The sequence below is a fragment of the Aspergillus costaricaensis genome, assembly GCF_003184835.1.
Source record: "Aspergillus costaricaensis CBS 115574 unplaced genomic scaffold BO79scaffold_4, whole genome shotgun sequence".
NCBI lineage: Eukaryota > Fungi > Ascomycota > Eurotiomycetes > Eurotiales > Aspergillaceae > Aspergillus > Aspergillus costaricensis.
Window position 1 is genome coordinate 1,238,435 of NW_020291804.1, and position 21,287 is coordinate 1,259,721.

At 51.0% G+C, this 21,287-nt stretch overlaps 8 protein-coding genes across 8 annotated transcripts; 4 read left to right on the forward strand and 4 right to left on the reverse strand.

The window, feature by feature from the left end:
• Window positions 1-363: 363 nt before the first annotated feature.
• Window positions 364-2,104, reverse strand: fbp1 (fructose 1,6-bisphosphate 1-phosphatase). The gene is made up of 2 exons (XM_025679341.1): window positions 1,552-2,104; window positions 364-1,481 (listed from the first exon to the last, which is right to left on the reverse strand). Exons 1-2 carry the CDS (start codon window positions 1,677-1,679, stop codon window positions 542-544), a joined length of 1,068 nt encoding a protein of 355 aa, XP_025543722.1. The 5' UTR covers window positions 1,680-2,104; the 3' UTR covers window positions 364-541.
• A 3,410-nt stretch (window positions 2,105-5,514) lies between these two features.
• BO79DRAFT_243128 (uncharacterized protein) lies at window positions 5,515-9,989 on the forward strand. The gene is made up of 2 exons (XM_025685256.1): window positions 5,515-6,148; window positions 6,297-9,989. The coding sequence occupies exons 1-2, from the start codon at window positions 5,998-6,000 to the stop codon at window positions 9,800-9,802; spliced, it is 3,657 nt and encodes a 1,218-aa protein (XP_025543723.1). The 5' UTR covers window positions 5,515-5,997; the 3' UTR covers window positions 9,803-9,989.
• A 743-nt stretch (window positions 9,990-10,732) lies between these two features.
• Window positions 10,733-11,962, forward strand: BO79DRAFT_225181 (AHA1 family protein; the record flags this gene model as incomplete). The annotated part of the gene is made up of 4 exons (XM_025683723.1): window positions 10,733-10,955; window positions 11,020-11,102; window positions 11,168-11,826; window positions 11,944-11,962. The coding sequence occupies 4 exons, from the start codon at window positions 10,733-10,735 to the stop codon at window positions 11,960-11,962; spliced, it is 984 nt and encodes a 327-aa protein (XP_025543724.1).
• A 386-nt stretch (window positions 11,963-12,348) lies between these two features.
• Window positions 12,349-14,319, reverse strand: lys9 (saccharopine dehydrogenase (NADP+, L-glutamate-forming)). Its single transcript, XM_025685257.1, has 7 exons — window positions 14,222-14,319; window positions 14,070-14,123; window positions 13,702-13,988; window positions 13,595-13,633; window positions 13,475-13,529; window positions 12,642-13,411; window positions 12,349-12,560 (listed from the first exon to the last, which is right to left on the reverse strand). Exons 1-7 carry the CDS (start codon window positions 14,265-14,267, stop codon window positions 12,465-12,467), a joined length of 1,347 nt encoding a protein of 448 aa, XP_025543725.1. The 5' UTR covers window positions 14,268-14,319; the 3' UTR covers window positions 12,349-12,464.
• Window positions 14,320-14,570: 251 nt separating this feature from the next.
• BO79DRAFT_166863 (undecaprenyl diphosphate synthase family protein) lies at window positions 14,571-16,458 on the reverse strand. The gene is made up of 2 exons (XM_025679342.1): window positions 15,799-16,458; window positions 14,571-15,720 (listed from the first exon to the last, which is right to left on the reverse strand). The coding sequence occupies exons 1-2, from the start codon at window positions 16,021-16,023 to the stop codon at window positions 14,749-14,751; spliced, it is 1,197 nt and encodes a 398-aa protein (XP_025543726.1). The 5' UTR covers window positions 16,024-16,458; the 3' UTR covers window positions 14,571-14,748.
• BO79DRAFT_57385 (uncharacterized protein) lies at window positions 16,120-16,726 on the reverse strand. The gene has a single exon (XM_025689440.1). It carries the CDS (start codon window positions 16,621-16,623, stop codon window positions 16,216-16,218), a length of 408 nt encoding a protein of 135 aa, XP_025543727.1. The 5' UTR covers window positions 16,624-16,726; the 3' UTR covers window positions 16,120-16,215.
• A 2,127-nt stretch (window positions 16,727-18,853) lies between these two features.
• BO79DRAFT_138178 (uncharacterized protein) lies at window positions 18,854-19,596 on the forward strand (the record flags this gene model as incomplete). Its single annotated transcript, XM_025678149.1, has 2 exons — window positions 18,854-19,018; window positions 19,078-19,596. The coding sequence occupies 2 exons, from the start codon at window positions 18,854-18,856 to the stop codon at window positions 19,594-19,596; spliced, it is 684 nt and encodes a 227-aa protein (XP_025543728.1).
• A 485-nt stretch (window positions 19,597-20,081) lies between these two features.
• BO79DRAFT_251398 (cytochrome b-c1 complex subunit 6 family protein) lies at window positions 20,082-20,915 on the forward strand (the record flags this gene model as incomplete). Its single annotated transcript, XM_025685857.1, has 3 exons — window positions 20,082-20,397; window positions 20,623-20,745; window positions 20,851-20,915. 3 exons carry the CDS (start codon window positions 20,082-20,084, stop codon window positions 20,913-20,915), a joined length of 504 nt encoding a protein of 167 aa, XP_025543729.1.
• Between the last annotated feature and the right edge of the window lie 372 nt (window positions 20,916-21,287).

Genomic DNA, 21,287 nt, shown 5'->3' on the forward strand with positions numbered 1-21,287 from the left:
GGGGCTACTACGCATGATATTGTTCAATCCAATACTAGGGTACTAGGTGCTGGGTAAATAGATATACCAGCAAGTCTGTCCAAGCAGAGCTTACTACACTATAGACCTATAACGTCAGTATAATATTCTGCACCAGGCCAGAAAACACACTGCTATCCTCTGTCCGTTAGCCGGCACATTTATATCAGTTGGCTAATGACTTATCTATTCATCTGTGAGTATAAGAAAGAGAAAGTAATTTGGGCCAATAGTGCGGGGGCGGGGCAAGGTCGGAGAAATGCAATAAGGACTGCGACGAGAAATTAACGGCTCTACATTGTATCTCCAAAAAAGCTAGTAATAGCATTGTTGTAATTTGGAAATCGGATTTATAATTATAGAATTTTTATTTGCATTTTGAATATGTAAATGTTTGTGGATCATAAATCACATGCCAGTGCAAAGGTGTCACCGGGTACCTGCTGTACGCACTGACTGGCTCGCATTAAGTAACATGAAACCATTAAACTCCACTCTAGTGCTGTTCCTTTGTGCCATGAACTCATTTGTGGTGCTGGTTGTACGTGTCGATAATCTTCTGTATCTCGTCCTTCGAGCCCAGGAACACACCGCTCCGGTCGTGAATGTGTTCCGGAACCACCTCCAGAAGACGCTCCATCTGGGAGTTCACTGCCAGACCACCTGCGTTCTCGAAAAGCATAGCCATGGGGGCACACTCGTAGAGAATACGAAGCTTGCCCTTGCGGCTCTTGGAATCAGCCGGGTAGGCGAACACACCACCGTAGAGGAGAGTCCGGTAGGCATCGGCCACCATGCTACCAATATAACGCGCGCTGTAAGGCTTCTGGCCGTCACCGGGGTACTTCAGCGAGTGGAGGTACTTGTTCACCCAGTCATCCCAGTACATGCTGTTACCCTCGTTGACCGAGTAGATGGCCCGCTTGGCGGGAAGCTGCATGTTGGGGTGTGTCAGGATGAATTCACCCAGGGAGTTCTCCATGGTGAAGCCATTGACACCGCCGTTGCGCATGGTGATCACCAGCTGTGCGGAGGCACCGTACATGGTGAAGCCAGAGGCAACCATCTCCGTGCCGGGGCGAAGGAGGTCCTGAGCAGTGACCTTGTTGTTGGGACCGAGGACCTCATCGGGAAGCTTGAAGATTCCGAAGATGGTACCAACCGAAACGCCAGCGTCAAGGTTGGAGGAACCGTCAATAGGGTCGCAGACCACGGCATAGCGGGCATTGGGGTGCTCGTCGAAGATGATAGCCTCTTCCTCCTCCTCGGAAACAAGGATACGGCACTTGCCGGAGCCCTTCATGGCGGAAATGAATATGTCATTGCCGATGACGTCAAGCTTCTTCTGATCGTCGCCAGTCGTGTTTGAGGAACCAGCCAAACCAGTCAGGTTAATCAAGGAAGCGCGACGAATGTAGTAGGCAATAGACTTGAAAGCAAATTGAAGAGCGTGGCAGAGTAGTCTGGAAAGAGGAGGGGAAATCCCGTTAGTAAGAGAAACAGCCAGAATTGAGGAGGGGTAGGGAAACTCACGTGAAGTCACCGGTGGCTTCTGGAACCTTGACCTGCTCCTCGGTGAGGAAGCGGGTGAGGGTGACAATATCCGTGTTGATGTTCTCCTGTCCTACGGGAGGAGCACCGCCATTGCCGCTTGAAGACATGTTGTGCAGCGTGTGATTTGAAGCTGGGTGAAGAGAGGGCTTGTGAAGTAGTAGTAGTACAAGTGGAAAGCGGAGACAATCTAGTCTGGTGCTGGCTGCTTCTTTAAAAGAATTTTGGCTTTTCAACCTCGGGTCAACGGGGAAAGCAGGAAGATGCGGAGATAACCAGGGTACAGAGGAGGGGTGGGAATGAGCTGGGAGGAGCGGTTGAGATGTAGTTTATAAGTACTTTGGGACAAGTGGAGGAGGGAGGGACAGTTGGCAATGAGTACGTAGATACGTAGAAGCTGCAGGAAGAAAGTGATCTATCCTCCATCCCAGGAGAACAGGGGCATCCTTTAAGTGAGCGCTGGGGCCAGCCAGGACCAATCTTTTACCGGGTTAGGAACCTAACGTCAGAAGCCAGAATAAACCGGACATTTACAACAAAAAAGAGAGAGTGGAGAGAGTGAGAGAGCATCCAGAACCCTTTTCCCTTTGGGCCTGACGCAATAACTAGAAAGGAAGGATGGTTTTCGTCATTTCCCCCACTCTAACCCGGTTTGGGCGGGTTCCCGGCTCTTTCTCTTGCCTTCGCCCGGGTTAGCCCCGAATTTCCCCGCGCTGGGATCTGGAGTTTCTTTCTCCCAGTACGGAGTAGTCTATCCCGCATACTAGGAAGCATACTAGCTACTAGATAGTTGGTAAAAATGATATTGGTGTGGTCAGGCTCCTAGATGCCATCCGGTGCTTCATAGGATACTATTCTTTCTCATGCTTCCATTCGAATGAGCAACAGCGATAAACACACCCCACGCTGGTTCGACCCGGACTATTGAACTCCCTCGGCTCGTATTAAGGGGCTTAAAGAAAAATGTCGCATAAGCGCAGCTAGAAAGGATACCTAGACTATCTCTCAGCCTGTTGTACCTAATCGCGGCGGGTGGATTTCGGATGGTCACCAGACATGCGAATTTTGATAATCCGCGTCAAACTATGCCGAACTATTCGAGTCTCGCCCGCTCTGTTTAATCAGTCGATTCCGGATCCCTCCTGAACAGCCGGAGTAGTACCTCCTGCTCCGTTGATCAACAAGGGATAGGTTAGTAACATGTCTCAAACATTTGGTCCAGCCTAATTGATCAGAGCTATTGCTCTGGCCATGAATAGTTAGTATGATCCCCCATGTCAGTCTATTATTATACAAATTTCATCCATCGGGAACCCGAATCAAAACCGGAAGGTAAGACGGGAAGCTTCACCGCCTTGGCTTCCGCCTTCCGAGGCAGACAGACACGGCAGAATGGTTGTCGGTTAGATGCTTACCTAAACCACTCATAACCGGACCACATTGGGGCTAGCTTCTCGGTAAAATTAGCTCCGAACGGAATGCTTGAAAAACTTCGACGCGGATTTCCAGCTTTCTTCCCACACAACAACATCCCACACTGTGTGATGCCTTCCTATAATGCCCGTGGAAGCATGCATCACATATCTGTAGAGATCACCACATTATTGTGGCTTTGCTCACCTTTGTTGTTGAACTGACACATCTCGCCTCGATGCACAGGATTCAATTGGTAAGTGCCACAATTGCCAGCGCTTCCATCATCCCCATTCCCCTCTTTATGATGATACCTACAACCATTTCAAACTAGAGTCTTTGACCCCTTCAGGGCATGAAAACTCACTTGTTTTGCACGTCAGTCTGATGCTTTTGCTCAAGACATTCTTGTTCAATTTTCCAGGCATTGATCAAAGCAGGATGCTAACGGTCAATAGGACACTAATACTCTCATCTAGCTCCCAGAACAATGTGCGAGTCTGTCTGATTCAATGGTAAGCTCTCCCTTTTACCTTATCCTTCTCCCCATGACTTGCATGATGCTTCTTTTACAATATATACGCTGGAAATTACCGACTGAGACCTTCGGGTCATCGACGATAAAAATTGGCTATTTCTGATCAGTCATAAAAAAACTGCCTATTGTTTTCACTGTCATCAATTTTGTTCGCCTATGCTGACGGTTACAAGATTGTCTACAGATCACACAGGCTCTTCACATATAGTTGGCGAAGGGTAAGCTATATTCTCACTGTCTCCTTCGTCTCCATCCCTTCGAAGATGAAACGGCACTGGGCTCCGACGGCGTCAGACATAACGTCCGGTCTTGATGGATATGCCCTTTTTGCGGCAGGCCTAGAAAACCTCGCCCACTGAGATAATTTTCAACAATGAAGATTCACACATAATAACCTCTTGGCTTGAAGCTAACTGGTAATCAAAGACGGCAGATATCTTGCTATGATCTTCTCTCTATGACACCTGGTAAAAGGTAAATTCAAGCCCTCTTCCTGCAATTCCCCTGTACACGAGGATGATTCCCTAGATGACGAGTCTTATTCGAGTTATCGATGCAGACAACATCTTTTTTATACCATTCATGCATTTCTGAAATACTTGTTCTCACATAGAACGTTGCATCAGTTGGCTCAGACCAAGGCTAACTCAATTGCAGTATAGGAATGTTTATTGGGACAACATGTTGCTCCAGTATAATGTCTCCGACCGTCAGGTATCTGTATGTCACCATCTCTATTCTCCGTCTGGCCCACATCGTACAATGATGAAACGACACAAAATAAAGACAAGCATATGTCCAAGTTGGCTTTGCCGACCGGGACGACAATCGTCATGACTGATCAGTCAACATGTTGTCAATACATCATCTTCAACCTCGCACGTCTATGGTGACTGACCAGCGTGGTAGTTATCGGTAGTTTCATTGCCAGCGAAGAGCTCAACATTATACGTAAAACGTGAGTATACACTCTTTCGCAGCTCCCATTCCCCTTGTTTAAATGATGATTTACTACTATTTTATCACGACGGTCAACATAAAATATTTAACCTTGATGACCACCGCCTGTGACAGGGCATTGGATCTGATATGCACCTTGCTCATTATGATTGTTTTCGTTGCACATAATGTGTGGAGTCTTTGCTGACATGACTTCAGTAATATTATAGGCCTTGATCTTCGATCGACATGCTCCAATCGTTTAGGGGCAACGATCCTGTCCATGCGGGACAAGAGTCGTACAACATGCTGGCATGTTCTTTCAGCCGGGATCTTTAGCTTGCAGTAGTCCGAATTCATAGCTACTATAATAAGAATCAATCCCTGGTTGTACTTGCATCTATCTTTATCGATAACCCTGTAATGTCCTGGTCTTCTGCGTAGGCGCTCATGGCCTGAGGCGACGGCGTCCCGTGCCCCTGTCATGGCGCGCCCGATTTGCCTACGGACAAACCTTTCACCCTATCGCAGACCCTGTGAGATGTCTGGACTACTGCTAGGCCTTGCTAGTCTTGACCATCTTCGTCATAGGCCGATGTGACAGCGATGCTGGTTTGTTGGAACAGGGTCTGGGCGAAGGGGAGCACGGAGGGCAACGAGCCTGTGAGAAGGCGCGGACGGACAACTTAAGCGCCAGCATCCACGCCGCCTGTGATCAAACCGGCCAGGCTGCATCTCGCGGGATGCACTAGTTCTCTGAAGAGTCAAGACCTGCAATCCCCCCTTCCTCATCCCCGCCCGCTGCTTGTTGGCTCTTGTGCTATTTTTAACCCTTAGAAGGACTCTAGCAGACTAGCACACATCTTGCTGGCCCTCCCTGGTCAGTCGATCGAAACCCACGATGCTCGTCGAAACGGTTGATACGTACCGACTGGCCCGTCTGGGCCTGCAAGCCTCCTCCACACCTGGTTGGACCAGAGGTTGTTGCAAAGAATAGAAATCGGTCTGCGCTTCAGCCCTCTGGCTCCTTCTCAATCGCTCGTCCGTGTTGGCACAATCTAATCTCCCCTCCTGCTTTTCCAGCCCTCAGCCTTCAGCCATGGCTCCGTGTTCGGTTGGCCCTGCATCCTTCCGTTAGTATGAATAGGTGCGCCCAGCTTTTCTCACACGCTGTGGTCTTCGACTTGTTCTCGTGTCTGTCTCGCAACGCTGCAAGGTACTGATCACGGCCTCTTTATAGCTGGCGATCGTCGGGCAATGCTGGCGACGAGCCGCCGTCTGGTCCTTATTCTTACAGCGGCTGGCCGACACCTCTTACCTCCAGCAATCAGCCGTCTCCTAGTCGTCGAGAGCATGCTGTACAGCCCCCTCCTCTGACAACATCGTTGGGTGGTCACCAATTCCAAGGGCTTGGACTCGCGCTGGGTTCGGGCTACAGTTCCACCCCTCTTTCGTCGACTTCACTGTCTAGTCCTTTCACGCAAGGCCAGTCTCCCGCCGTAGGCTCGCCTGGAGGGGCGGCAATCGGATCGTCACCTATGGCTTCTAGACAATACAATGTGCCTTACAATCCTCAGGATTGGGGCCCAGTGGGAAGTGGTTCGATGAATGCTGGCCAAGCTACATATACACCACCGAATAACATGCTGCGGATCGTCTCTCAGCCACGGTCAACAGGACCACACTCAGGTCTGTCATATGTTTTCTTCTGTCCCTCCTTCCCTGACTCCCTGATGCTCCTATACTCCTATACTGCTTTACCCTTTGTAGTCTTGGGACTTTCTAGCTTGCTGCATGTCCTCGGTGACCAGGAATCGAACCTAATGTGACTTTGTAGATGTATCTTTGTCGCCGCCTCCACCACCATACTCTCCACCAAGTCAGCAACATCAGAGAGAAAATGTCAGTCAGAATACATCCTCAAGGGGCTCCACGTCGCCCAGTATGAGCTCATATAATGGGGCGGTGCGTGCAGGTGGGGATGCTCCCTCAGAGTATCGACAGCGCCGCCTTCCCCGTACTCGCCCTCTATCGATGTTCGTGGGAAGTGAGTCGAGCCACAATCGACGTGTCTCGCTACCACCACCTCCGCCGCTGCCACCAGGCCTTTCATCCAGGTCTTCATCCCAGAATAGGTCAGAGACCTATCGAGAACCCGCACCAGTTATGGCAGGGCCAGGGCCGCACATTGTGGTCTCGCCTGATAATCTCCACTCGACACAATTGAGCGACAATAGCAACATGCTTGAGCCCACTCAACCCTTTGAACTGGATCGGCCTCCAGCTGCGAGAAGGGCCGTATCTGCTGGGCCGGCCGTCAACAGTGCGAGTTCATCAAGAGCTCATAGTCAGTCTGGAGCCCGATCCCCTCCGGGAAGTAGTTGGGAACCGGGAATGCCCCTTCCTCCACCCCCACCAGGACCGCCACCGGCCACAAGGTCACAGAGTGTGAATGGTCTCTCTGACTCGTCGTCATCCCGGAACTCGCAAGGCCCTGCTAGGAGTGGCAGGGCACGGCCCCCTCCAGCTTTAGGTACAAGTTTAGATAGCATTCCGCCAACACCAGCTGGATGGGTCGATGAAACAATCGATGTTAAACCCAGAGCAGACAGACAACCACTAACCATTGACACGGCAACTACAACCAATATGAGCGGCCCGGAATCTCTCGAGTCGTCTCGCGCAAGTCATAATCCCAATAGCGGTGGTCTGTTTCGCAGCCCAGCTATCAAAGACCCAAATGCTAAAGGCATCCGAGAAAGGAGGATTGAACGCCGGAACAGGCAAAGCCAAGTGCTTGATAGCCTCAGTGCTGTCTCCATGAGCAGCAACCCCTGGGCTGAAGCTCTCGAACAATTAAAACCCTCCAACTTAGTTTTGGGAGAATCGAGCGTGGATACGGACAACGGCAGAAACCCGGCTTCGGCAAAAGCCGCACCTCTCAGCACTCGCAGTATATCTTCTGATGGACCGCAGATTACATCACGATCTAGAGCATCTTCTGGGGGTCTATTTTCGAACCGGTCTTGTTCCACCCCCAAGCCTGAGCCGAGTCCTCAAGCGCCAACCTCAACCTCGCGGTTTGCGCAGACGCCGCCGTTTTCACCGGGCACAGAAAGGTCATCTGCATTTGCCAAGCGTACATCCCCAGCACTACCACCCAAAGCCCTGCCAACGCCCCCTCTGCAATCCGGGTCAGAAACTACACCGTCTCGGCCTGGCTCCAAGGAAGAGCGACCGGTCTCACATATACTACACCTTCCTAACGAGCCGGTGACTACTGTCTCACCCCTAGCCCCACGTCGCGTGTCGGCCCAACAGAATCCCTCTCTCGACTCTGTCGTTAACCGCGATGACGAATTTGTCCGGAACGCTATACAGAGACATTGGGAATTCATCGAGAAGGAGGCCGGCACAATGGACGAGAAAGAGGCATTGCAATTGTTCGCCGACTTCATCATCTCTGAGTCCCAGATCCGGCGTGAGAAGTATGCTAAAGTATGGGATCTGGATTCTTATGATGTTGACAGTGTACGCCGTAAATTGTTTGTCTGCCCTCCCAAACCAGCACCGGTGCCACAGAATAGCCAAGTAGTACCAGGTCCATCTTCTAGGAGGGCGTCTAATCCTACGGCACCTAAGCTAAGTATACCCCAGGTACGTCCTGAATCGGCCTGGTGGAATAATTACCAACCATGCCTCTCGCCAATTGCAAGTCTTGGGTTGAGCAATGACGAGATGAGCTCGAGGGGACGGGCGCCTAGTCGATGGTGGGAGTCCAAAACTGGTTCTAGCAGTGAAGGGGGAGAACGAAGAGTGCAAAGGTCAAAGAGGGAGACCAAATATATGGGATTATCACGTGGGGCCCTGCTATGGGAGGAAAGTCAAGGCTCGTCTGACACAGGGAATGCCGGCGCGTCGAATGGAGGAAATCAGTACGCTGCATATGGTCCTGACGAATACCCACCCGAAAAGGTAGGGTGGCACGAGGAGTCTGCCCCAGCAGACTACAACAATCTCCGCCTTGGATCTGCTAGGCGGTTTGAAGAAGTGCAGAGGATGGATGTCTCGAGACTGATCACCTTACCGCCGCCGTATCCCAGACACTATCCCGCGGTCAACAACAGCCACCCCGACCTCGTGACTTATCGGACGTTGGTGCGATCAATTACAGACTTGTCGGAGATCAAGACCACCAGGCAGCGGCACCAAACCGAGATGGATGGGCTGTTCCAGGATCACCAGGCACGAATCCAAGAAGGACGACGGCAATTCAATGCCAATATCCAGAGTCAAATCCAACAAGGCAGTATCACATTCGCAGAAGCGGCGGAAGCAGAAGCCGCATTAATTGTGGAGGAAAACCAACTTGAAAGAGATTTGATCAAGGGCGGGCTGGATACATACCAAGAAACGGTTTTCAAGCCAATGCGAGCGATTCTTGCAGACAGGGTTGACAGGGCTACTGCTTGCATTGACGAGCTACGTGGCAGGCTGTTTGACGACGCGCGATCCGAGACCCCAGATCAAACCCAGGAAGAAGGTGATGAGAAGCCAGAGCTCCTGGAGAAGCTCACACAACTCAAATGGTTGTTTGAAGCGCGCGAGCAATTGCACCGCGAGGTGTTCGATCTGATTAGCGAGCGCGACGAAAAGTACAGAGCGGTGGTCCTACTACCCTATAAGCAAGCATCCAACGAGGACAAAGTACGCGAGACCAATGAGTTCTTTGTCAAGGACGCCTTGGATCGCCGAGTGGAGTACGAGGCCAATGCCCTAGCACGTCTCGAATCCTTTTTAGATGTGATCGAGGGCAATGTAGCGCGAGGGGTGGAGATACAGCTGTCGGCGTTCTGGGATATTGCACCGTCTCTGTCAGAGTTGGTGCAACAGATCCCTGAGAAGCTCCGTGGCTTTACTGTCCAGATTCCGGCCAACGAATACGACGAGAATCCGAGTTACCGGGCACATCCGCTGCAGTACCTATATACGCTCGTATCACACGCGGAAAAATCTAGTTACCAATACATCGAGTCGCAGATCAACCTTTTCTGCCTACTGCACGAGGTCAAGTCCGCTGTTATGAGGGCCAGCTGCAACCTTATGGAGGCAGAACGAATCCGCTTGGGCGAGTCCGAGGGCAAGGTGCAGCAGGAAATGCAGGAAACCCGTACGGATGAAGAGCGCACCTTGACAAGCGATCTGAAAGACAAGGTAGCTACCGTGGAGGGCCAGTGGGCGGAAGCCCTGGGAAGTGGGATCCAGCGTCTACGCGAACGAGTAAAAGAGCAGCTAATGGTTGAAGATGGATGGGAGGATTTGGAGCAATTGGAGCAGGCATGATGAATGGAAGCAAGTTGTTATTGGTTCACGAATGATGACTGACGAGGGGCTATCAAGAGTTTACTTCTTTGTCGATTTCTGCGGTTTTGTTCACTGTTGTTTCCTGATTGAGTGATTTGATTACTGTGTCGCTAGAAGATACCCACATTCGTTTGCAGCTGCGAATCCACTTGATTATTGAGGGAATAAATGGAGATATCCTGGTAAGATTGTTCCTCCGCGCCGATGACCGGACGGGTAACCACGTGACCCATGCGGCTTCTAGAGGTTTCCTTCCGGATCCTCGAACTTTTTCCCCTTTTGCCTTTCCCTTCTCCAAACCAACTCGTAGTCTTATTTAATACGGGCTTCTCCCCTCCCCCTCCGCTTCCACGGTACCATCCCTCTTTGCTCCTACTCTCCCATTGCCACCTGGGACTTGATTGATCTGTCTTTGCTCCAGCGTCTTTAAAGTGAGACGTTTTTTCTGTGACTGTAAGTTGCCTCTGAATTTTTTTTTTCTGCCCAATTTCGCACACTTCACTCCCTCCCAATCTTGACCTGGTTCCCCTCCTATAAGGTAGGGATCCTGTCTCGGAGAGGGCTGTCCCATCGAATGATGAGAACTCATAGCTGGCACCAGTCAGACGGGGATGAAATCATCCTCCATGCTGAGTAGCTTGCGGTCCGGGAAACGCTATCCGGATCCTGAAACGATGCCTCCACTCATATTTGAATATTATCGCACTACTTTATGGCTATGAATAAATGCTAATATTATATGTGCGATGCAGAACACAACAGCTTTTTTGGCGAAAGAAGGAAGAAGAAAAAAGACACGGACTCGCTAAACAAATTGACCCACTGGCGAAGTTCAGCCCCGCAATAGAGCAGCTTTTCTTTCCATCGAGATCCTTAGACCAATTGATAATAAAATAAACTACCACCATCATGGTTCTTCACAACCCCAACAACTGGCACTGGGTGAACAAGGATGCCTCCGGCTGGGCCAAGGACTACCTTAAGGAGAACCTCTCCGTCCTCTCCGTGGAGGAGAATGGAGCCTCTGCCAAGATCTCCAACCTGCTGAGCATGGATGGCGATGTAGACGTCAGTCAGAGAAAGGGCAAGGTCATCACCTTGTTCGATGTCAAAGTACAGCTCGAGTATGAAGGTTCGTAATTAAGCAATGATAGTGTTTCTCTCTGTTCAGGGCACACCACTAAGACCTTTGACAGGTAAGACTAAGGACGATGAGTCCGTTAGTGGAAAGATCACCATCCCCGAGGTTGCTCATGACACCGAGGAAGATGAGTACGTCGTATGTTCCCTTTAGCCCCTCGTATTCCCATAGCTGTCCGGCCAATTGACCCCATGGCTCTTTAGTTTGAGATTGAAAACTACTCGGATTCTCCTTCCAAGCAGGCCGTGAAGGACCTGGTTCGCTCCAAGCTCGTTCCTCAACTCAGACAGGCTTTGGGCAAGTTTGGTCCCGCCCTCATTGCTGAGCACGGCAAGGACCTCCAACACGCTCCTGGTGTCAACCCTTCCAGCGGATTCGCTGCTCCCAAATACCACCCTCAGACTTCCAAGAAGGAATCCTCTGCCCCTACTACCACCACCACTACCACCGCTGAGAAGGTTTCGGTCAACACTACTACCGTGACCGCTTCGGACGAGTTCCGCACCACGGCTGAGGAGCTGTACAACACCTTCACCGACCCCCAGCGCATTGCTGCTTTCACTCGCGGCCCCCCTCGCCAGTTTGAGGGCGCTCAGGTGGGCGGAAAGTTCGCCATCTTCGACGGAAATGTTACCGGCGAGTACACCAAGCTCCAGGCCCCCACCCTGATTGAGCAGAAGTGGCGTCTTGCCCAGTGGCCCGCGGGTCACTTCAGTACGCTGGAGATCAAGTTCGACCAGAACGATGTCGACGGCGTCACTCAGATGCGCGTGACCTGGACTGGCGTCCCTGTTGGTCAAGAGGATGTCACCAAGCAAAACTGGGATGTCTACTACGTCCGCAGCATCAAGCAGACTTTCGGGTATGTTCTAATCCCCTTGCTTTGCCTATTAGCCAATTGCTTCCTCACAATGGCTTGCCAGATCTTCCTTTTCTTGGAGACAGTTGCTGATGGTTGTTTTTCTTCTTCTCGGTATAGGTTTGGCACTATTCTCTGAGCGCATCCGCGAAACCATGACCACATCATGATCTAAATTCAGCACTTGGGGGGGTATGAGGGCGACAACGGATCCTGTCTACATCCACGCGTCCTGTAGAAGACGGGGGTAGCGAACTCTTTTTGGATTCTTGACAAACTGTGTTTCTGGGACAGGCAATCTTGCGCCGACTCATCCTTACCTCACCTGACCTGATATAAAACTCCTCCCCTCCAAGCAAATGGGGGGTATGTGTCCAACGAATGCACGATAGACAGACCATGAACATATTAGTAGATGAGACAAATCACGATAGGAAGAAGACATTGAACTTTGCACTTCTACACTTCTGGTAACTTTTTACATATACAAAACACCTCTACTGTTCTTTCTTGCAAGAAATACTGCTTCATCAAAACCGATCTGAATTTTTGATCTACCCTATTTTGTTTTCTCTAACACCCATCTCCAAAGTCGTTAATATATCATCATAGAAGAGAATTTATAAGAGAAGAGATACTCTTTACAGAGTCTTCTCGATCATCTCAATGCCGTAGTCCTCCTTGAGGGTCTTGATCAGAGGAGCGCAAATGTCCATGGTCATGGGAGCAACAACACCCTATGATAGCAACAACAGTTAGCAATTCATCCAACAACCCACTCAACCAACGCCAGATATACAAGGAAAGAACCACCATACCTTCTGGTTAATAGTACCATCCAAGACCAACTTAACAGCGACACCACAAGGCACACCAACAGTCTTAGCCATAGCCGAGTACCCACCGGGCACACCATACTCGCAAAGAGTGGAAGTACGAGTCTCCTTCTGACCATCCTTGTGCTCAATCTCGAACTTGTGCTGCAACATGACAAGATCACGCTCACCCTCCTCATACTGCATCTTCTTCTCGAGGGTAGCGCAGAGAGTATCGAGCGGGTTACCACGGGGAGTGATCTGCTCATCACTGAAGAGGCCGATCCAGCGAAGACCGGAGATGATGCGGTCGCGGTCATCGTTGTTAGCGAAGGCCGTCTTGGAGGCAATGGCCCACTCGAGGTCCTTCTCGGCGGAGGAGGTGGCGCCGAGGATCTGCTTCGTGGCCTCCTTCCAGGCAATGGGGCTGTTGAGGTACTCGCGGCCCTCGTCGGACAAGAAGCCGATGTCAACCAGAACCTTGATCATCTCGGGGAAGCCCTGGTAGCGGAGGGTGCCGCGGACGACGGTCTGGGCTTCGGGGATGCTGTAGCGCTCCCGGTAGGGGCAGGAGTCGCGGTTGGGGTAGGCGACGAAGGCGAAGCCGGGGTAGATGAAGTAGGGCTTAGCGGTGGCCATCAGGTCGGGACCGGCGACGCTGAATTCTTGGCCGTCCTTGTAGAACTTGGCGGCGTTGCGAAGGGCAAGGAGGACACCGCGGCTGGACCAGCTGAACTTGTAGCCCAGGGGGTTGTTGGAGCATTCGGGGGCGGCTGGTTGGGAAGGTTAGGGTTGTGTGGGTTGTATTGTGGGGTTGAGGATGTGGATGAACTTACGGAGGCCACCGCAGTAGCTGAGGAAAGAGGTGATCTTGCCACCTTCGGCGTGGACCTAAGGGGGTGGGTTAGGGATGGTTTGGGTGGTGGTGGTGGTAGGGTGGGCGATTCTGGACGTACCTCAGAGATGGTCTTGACAGCGTAGAGGTGGTCAATACCCTGTTTGGCAGGGTTGGTTAGCTCACTGTATAGTATGATATGGGGATGATGTGGATAAGTAGACATACAGGGTCCAGACCGATCTCGTTCATGACGGTGATGCCGGCCTTCTTGCACTCCTCATCCAGCTCCATCATGGCGGGGGAGACGTAGGAGGTGGTGACGACGTGCTTCTTGGTGCGGATGGCGGACTTGATGACATTGGCGTGGAAGGTGTAGGGGATCAGGGAGATGGCGAGGTCAACCTGCTCCAGAGCCTTGTCGAGAGCAGCATCGTCGGTGACATCGAGGGAGATGGCCTTGGTGTTCTTGAAGCCTTCGCAGAGCTTCTGAGCACTCTCGAGGGTTCTGCAGGCTATTGGGGTATAGTAGACGATGGTCAGCTATGTTGGATGCTACTGGATAGGGAGGACTCTATCAATTGAGCTGTACGTACCAACAGTGACGTTAACGTCAGCCTTGCTGAGAACCTCAACGGTGGGCTTCGTGACTATCGAGACATTGAGTCAGTGGGATGGAGTCCATTAATGACCCCCAATGCGGGGTCCGAATCGGCGGGGGAGAGTGGAAGAGAGATGGGAGGCATACCGAAGCCCGAGCCCAACAGGAGAACCTTGGAACCGGCGACAGGCATGATGACAATTGGGAAGATATCAGGGTATTAGATTGGGAAAATAGGAAAGAAAACAATATCAGGAGAGGAAATAAAGTTGAGTCAGTGTTGCGAGTGGTTGCTTCGATTCCCCCGCCAGTGTGAGTCACGTGGGGCTGCCCACTTGGTCGGATGCGGTATCGGAGGCTGCGATAGCGGACACTCTATTTTATCTGATTATTTTACATGATCCGTGATTCCCCGAGGTGGAGATGCTGTCCGGTGTAGTATATAGTAACTATAAATTAGGTGCTATGTCTGCATCTATATGCTCATCATGGAACCCTTTTCTTTCAGCTTTCAGCTCAGTGAGTGCTATAAATTCTAGATGGATGACAGGATGGGGGGAATATTTGTCAATGCTCCCAAGGATGACTCCAAAACTCCCAATGATCGATGCCAGGACGGTAACCCAGTCCATGTATACAACAACAGAGAAAAGATAAAAAGTGAACATAACAATTTACAGGTCTTTGACCTTGCCATTACTTTCCTCCGCAGAGTCAGACGTATCGCCGTCAAAGTTGCCCTCCGCATCCGGGTTCTTCTTTGACTTGGAGATTCGACGCTGCCATCTCAGCATCACGGGCAGGAACTGCCAAAGGTCAAATTCCGGCCATAGGACGTCGAGGAAGACAATCTCCGTATCCTCGTGGCATTGCCACAGCATGAAGTCACTAAGGCGCTCAACTCCAGACGTCCGGACCAGCAGATCTAGAGGAGGATTGTCATGGGTGAATAAATGCTCTGACAATGTCTGGCGCGTAATCGTCTCGGGGGACATAAAGACGAGGCTCTCCTTCCCGACGGCGGGTTCTGCTGCTGGTACTTTCCCATTGGCAGCATCTTGTTGCCCGGCGAGGTGGAGAGTCGACGAGGAAGAAAACGAAGATCCGTTTTCATAGACTCCGTTCGGTGTCTTGTGCTTCGTCGTTTCGCCGTCTCCTGATGACTCTGATGCCGCTTCCGAGTCACTCGGTTCCTCTTCCCCTTTCGAAACCTGCGTCTGTGCTCGAATGTTTTGTGTAATGTGGGATTCGGAAAAGGGAGTCCTTGAGGAAATGGACGACGGACGAGTCGACGGAAGGGGCTGGCTGTACTCGGCCACGGTATCTCGGACAGCCGTGGTGATCTCATCGCGCGACGTATACGGGAAACAGATGTTCAATACGCAGTCACCATTGTTGCTGGTCATTTCCACGGCCCGGTTCACTGCAGCGAGAACATCAGGCCTGAGCAAGTCCAGCCGACCCAATATCCGCACCTTGGCCCCATAGCGATCGAGGATCTCGCCATGCTGAGCCATCTGCGACAGCTTCACCCTGGCCATCTCCATCAGTGCATCCACCTCGAATTTGGAGCGTTTGAAGTTTTCGATGCTGAAGGCGTAAATTGTAACTACTTTAACGCCGCTCTTGTAACAGACTTCGAGAATCTAAGCCACGGTATAAGTTATCAGCTGACACTGGCGGAAGACAGAAGTTCTCTATGAGCCGAACTCCATCGGACTCACCCTTGCCAAAGCCTCAAACCCCATGTTGTGTCCTTCCACCGTTTCGATCCCGTGCGTTCGGGCAAACCTCCGGTTACCATCCATGACGAAAGCAATATGTTGTGGAACTGGACCCTGTCGGATTGCTCCAACCAAGAGGTCCCGAAGTTGCCCAATGGCAAACTCGATTGGCGGCGAAGCAAGGAGCCATTTCCGGAACCTCGACAAGTGTATCGATGTCGACATCTTGAATTATTATGCGTATATTTCAGAGTATGACAAGATTTTCTGAGTCGAAAAGGGCTGGTTTGTGGAAGGCTGCGAGAGAAGCGGAGGAGGTTTCACGATGCAAGACGGGGGGCGTCCGTGTAGTGCAGGGGCGATGCACCAGGCAGTATTTCGATATCCTGACAAGTGGACCCAAGCAGCCGCACCCTATTAAACTGGAGAGCAAATATGAAAGAGATGACGGCCACCAGAGGTGTAGTAAGGGTAATGTAAGCTTTGGGATGTGCCCGGTAGGGCCGTGCTCATCAGGCTACACTGTTCTTTTTTTGTTCGCGTTCGATCGTCTCCCGGGGGGTAACGGGGATCGTCGGTTCGGCGGACCCTCAAGGAGTGACAGAATACCACAAAAAGAACCACGAGGGAATTGAAGTCGCAGAAAGCGGTGACAACGAGCGAAGAGGCAAAGGAAATAGCGCAGAAGGGGGAAACGTAACCTGGATGGAAGACGGGGTGGGTCGGCCGTGACTTTGATCGGACGGTTTTCTCCACGTGTAAAGACCCAATAACAGCTCTCAACGTAACCGCGGCCTTCAAGGCTCCCCAGCCTGGCCCGGCCATGCCTGAGGATGCCTATTGCTGCCTCACCGGCAATCCTGACCTCCCCGAACAGTCAGGAAGAGAATGCCATCGGAGAAGCTTTAATAGAAAGATGATGTTGAAATTGCACAGCGACACGCGAGATAAAAATACCCTTGGGCCACATGCAGCCACTTTTTCTTGTCAGCTGACAAGGTTCGACCAAACCGAACACCTGCCATCGCTTCGTGAATTTGCATGACAGCCACGCTGGCAGATATGGCAGATATCACGAGAGAAGTGTATTTCAATGGTTTTAGCTGAATCGAAATAATTCTGGCAGCAGGCATGGGTGGCTTTCGTCCTTATCACCCTCTGTTCGAGGACAACTAGCTCTTTGGGTCCAGATTAGCTTCATACAGTAGCGCCACCCATCCTCGTCTTTTGACTGTTACCATTTTGATGCAAGGAGTTAGTCAAGCTCTTTCAATATGGTTGAACTTGGTAGGGGTTTCCACAAAATATCGAGTCATTCCATGTTGCTTGATAGGATTGTTTGCGAATAGTTGTTGCTGAGAAGTGCGTAGCTTATTCGAAACCCCGGGATCGTAGGTCTATCTCTAGTGACACACAAGGAGTTGGTGCAGAACTGTTAAGTTGCTTAATCCAAGGAACAATATCTCCGAAGATTTGGCTAGCTAGCTATTCAAATGACTATATCTGACCGTGCCGATAGTGTCCATGCGTCCAACCACCGATTAGTCTTCCGCCTCTGGAGACACGAGAGGTCCGTGTGATCTACCTAGCAAACGAAATCGCTAATACTGCTTTGATTCAGTGATACATGTCCATATCCCTGAATCCTGCATGTGCGTATTGATATAATTGCTGCAAATTATCGACTTTTGAGGTCCGTGGACGTTGACACCAGGGTAGAGTATGCAGGCTTCCATCCACAAATATGAACTCTGTGTTAGCTTAATCATCCTGTTGGGTAGTTACTAATTTCTAGACTGACATCCACTCTGCCATTCATCCAATTGTAATCCAGGCACTATATCGCATGCGGGAATGATTGGGTTTCCGGGCGAGGGGGGCACAGGAAGTATGCGAGTAGTGGACGCAGTAGTCCCTAGTTAGTCCATCCATGGTAAAGAATAAGATAAGGCCGGAAAGAAGGAAGCCGAATTTGGCCTAATAAGGATTGCAATTTGGATGTTCGAATCCTTCTGCGTTCCCAAACCTCTCTGGATAGATTCGGCGCCCATATGAAGGCTCCTCCTTTATGTCCGATATGTTGAAGAGAAGTCCGAACTGGCCAGCCGCTCGAACCGAGACACCTTGAGTGTAAGGAGTTGGAGAGTTGGAAAAGCTTCCCCGCCTGACGGCCGCCCCGCGGACTGCTTCGTCTCCCGCCTTCGGGCTTCACTGGCTCGCTTTCCTTCAGAAATTCCTAGGCATCGTTGAAAAACCTCTAGGAGGTCTGTTGTTCCATCGAATATCATTACCACACAAATAGAAGAAAAGATATCACTCAACTTTTCTGCCGTTATACAAAAGTGGTCCGCTGCAGCTACTACTGCTGTTATCGCCTCACTTCACATCCGTGCCACTTTCGGGTGCTTCGCCATCAACGAAGTGGAATCTGGAATACCACATCTGACATTCTTTTGTCTGGGATCGCTCTATCAGCGATCGGAAAACCATTCACCAACCCTTGGAGTATTCTCATCATTTCCGTCCCGCCAATCATCCCTGGATCGTCTCACCTGAAACTGGACCCTGGTGCTACTCATTGGTTGGATTGTTTCAGCCAATGCTGCCCTCTCTTCATTCTGCACTCTGAATCCATCCTTTCAGTAACTCATCCTCGAACGATATACTATCTGAATCCCACAGTACTTAGCCTGCATCCCGGCACAGTCTGCACTCAGCCACACAGACCACGTTCTCGGTCGTGGCTTTGACAAAATGTCGATCAAGTATGTAGATGTTCCCCACCATGCCCGGTTGAGCTACTCTTATTATCGTTCTGCATGCACTCAGTATCGATGGTTTTTCTTCATCGACTTATCACCTCTGATTTGTTATTTCTGCTGCGCTGTACCAGATGAATCAACTTTCTTCTCCCTTGTCTCTCTTGCATCATCCCATGACACCCTAGCATGCACACTTCTCAGTCAGAAACCTGCGTTGTATACTTGTTTCAACCCAGAATGGGGATAGCAGGCCGGAGAAACTATGCTAATTTACCCAATACAACAGCTGGGTGATGCTGCAAGGCCCCGAAGGCTTTGTTCGACTACCCAATGAGCATCAGTTGTTCGCCTCTCCTCCGCGGACAACTCTGTCTCTGCAACCCCTAGGCTCTAGCGCCAGCAAGGACTCTTTTTCCATGCAAAGCAGTGCCGGTCGAGTCTACCTGACAAATCAGAGGGTACTGTCTTGCTTTTGGACCCTATCATCTGACAGCTCTCGTTAACATATTCGTGTCAGATCGTTTACATTCCCGCGCAACAAACGAAAGAGTTTCAATCGTTTTCCGCACCATTACTCAATGTCCATGACGCCCATGTCACTGCACCATTCTTTGGGCCCAATGCATGGTTGGCGCTAGTCCAGCCGGTATCTGGAGGAGGCATCCCTGCGTCGTTGCCTGCCGTGCAGCTCAAGGTGACATTCAAAGAGGGAGGGGCGTTTGATTTCCACAACAATTTCGAAAGAATCAAAGAGCGTCTACAACAGGCTGTCGAGAATACGCAGGCGAGCAGTCGAGGTGCCCGAAATGTTGACATGTCTGCAATCCACCTCGACGAGCTACCTGCGTACACCGGCCCATCGGGTGGCACAACCGGAGCAGACCACAGTACCGCACAGCAATCTGTAAGCCCACAGTCTCAAAACACAGGGCCAGAAGCGGGATCGGAGCCGATGGAGCCACCACCGGATTATGAAGAGGTGCAGCAGCAGAGTGTGGCGGAAGCGCTCGAGGAGAGACTGCGTCGAGCCAGTTGAAGCCAGGACGGGTGCCGTATCCAATGCTTTCTTCCATGACTAGATAGTCTCCAATTTCCTACACACATATTCCGGCGGTAGCCTCAAGCCCAAGCGGCCTCTTAATCTTTTTTTCTGTATACTACTTGGAATTATATTGTTGAAATACAGTGCATCATAAATAGTAGACCCAGTAGTTAAAGTAACAACAACAACAACGGAACGGCACGAACATTAACCAACTAATTAATTAATTTGATAAGTAAGAAAACGAAATATTACCGCATTAGTCACGGCCGACCCGAGCGGCCAATCACGTGTACGATAATTGCGACCATCGCCCGGCGGCCGGGGTGTTCCGATTTTCCAGGGCCGGCAGAAACCAGCAACGCCAAAGCTTCGAGTTCGTTAAAACCAACCCCATCCTCAATTACCGCGACATCCACCGCCCACACGCCCCCCCTTCTCGCCCTCTTCCCTCAATTGAAACCAATTTCAAAGACAAGATGGGTCTCTCCGACTTCTTCTCCGACGTTATGTCCTCCTTCGGCTTCCCCGAGGCTCAGGCTGAGGCTCCCGCCGAGGAGACCACCACCACCACCCCCAGCCAGGAGACCGAGGCTGAGGAGAAGCCCGCCGTGAACAACGAGGAGGAGGCCGCCCCTGCCGCCGAGGAGAGCACCGAGGAGTCTGCTGAGGAGACCCCTGCTGAGGAGGAGTCCGCCGAGGAGGAGCCCGCTGAGGAGGAGGAAGAAGAGGAGGAAGAGGAAGAGGAGGAGGAAGAGGAGGAGCCTGAGGACATCAAGCCCCAGCTTGAGGAGGGTAAGTTTACTGTCACTTTCATATTTCACTTATTCCGTGCATTTTCCTCTGGAGGGAGTTCGTTTCCAGACGGACAATGTGCCAACAGGACGGGTAGTCGGTCAGATGGATGCACGCTGACCGACCCTCACGTCATGCGATTCTGAGCCATTGACTCGGAACAACTCATCCCATTGCACATAATCTCATCAATTCGAACATTCACTAATCAATTGCTTCTCTCAGAGTGCGCCAACTCTTCCCAGTGCGCCCCCTACAAGCACCACTTCGATGAGTGCGTCGAGCGCGTAACCCAGCAGCAGGAGGACCCCGACTACAAGGGCCCCAAGGAGGACTGCGTTGAGGAGTGTAAGTTGACCAGCACATCATAACACCACAATTCCTTCGACATCATATCTCAGTCACGACGAACCCAACAACAAAACCCATAAACTGACGCACCATCTTTCTTAGTCTTCCACCTCACGCACTGCGCTACCCAGTGCGCCGCCCCCAAGCTCTGGAAGGCCCTCAAATAAACGAATCAAATCACTCTCGGTCGATCGATAGATAGCAAAAGACGTCTTTTTTCTTATCTTCTTTACTCCACTCCACGGGTTACGTTTCTTTCTAAATGCACGACCAAACTTGATAAAACAGGATCCGCGACGAAGGAAGACAAAGAAAGAAAGGCATTTAACGATCGATCCTCCCCTTGATTTGATTCACAATATGATGGCTATGCGGGCCTGCCGTTGATGAAGATCAAAAAAGAAAAAAGAAAGGAGCATACATACATCCAGTGTTGTCTCTCTCGACCGCTACCCGCCCTCGACAATACGGGTACGGGTTGCGAGTCGGTGATGAGATGATGCATGCGTGTTTGTTACTTTCCTTCTCCCTATGAAAGA

Excerpts from the sequence above, each read along its gene's own strand:
- fbp1 (XM_025679341.1), bottom strand. The coding sequence starts at position 1,679 with ATGTCTTCAAGCGGCAATGGCGGTGCTCCTCCCGTAGGACAGGAGAAC. Across the intron at positions 1,482-1,551 it reads GAAGCCACCGGTGACTTCAC|ACTACTCTGCCACGCTCTTC; the intron begins GTGAGTTTCCCT and ends TCCTCTTTCCAG.
- BO79DRAFT_243128 (XM_025685256.1), top strand. The coding sequence starts at position 5,998 with ATGGCTTCTAGACAATACAATGTGCCTTACAATCCTCAGGATTGGGGC. Across the intron at positions 6,149-6,296 it reads GTCAACAGGACCACACTCAG|ATGTATCTTTGTCGCCGCCT; the intron begins GTCTGTCATATG and ends GTGACTTTGTAG.
- lys9 (XM_025685257.1), bottom strand. The coding sequence starts at position 14,267 with ATGCCTGTCGCCGGTTCCAAGGTTCTCCTGTTGGGCTCGGGCTTCG. Across the intron at positions 14,124-14,221 it reads CCTGTTGGGCTCGGGCTTCG|TCACGAAGCCCACCGTTGAG; the intron begins GTATGCCTCCCA and ends ATGTCTCGATAG. Across the intron at positions 13,412-13,474 it reads CAGCTACTGCGGTGGCCTCC|CCGCCCCCGAATGCTCCAAC; the intron begins GTAAGTTCATCC and ends CTTCCCAACCAG.
- BO79DRAFT_166863 (XM_025679342.1), bottom strand. The coding sequence starts at position 16,023 with ATGTCGACATCGATACACTTGTCGAGGTTCCGGAAATGGCTCCTTGCT. Across the intron at positions 15,721-15,798 it reads GGTTTGAGGCTTTGGCAAGG|ATTCTCGAAGTCTGTTACAA; the intron begins GTGAGTCCGATG and ends ACCGTGGCTTAG.
- BO79DRAFT_57385 (XM_025689440.1), bottom strand. The coding sequence starts at position 16,623 with ATGGCCGGGCCAGGCTGGGGAGCCTTGAAGGCCGCGGTTACGTTGAGA.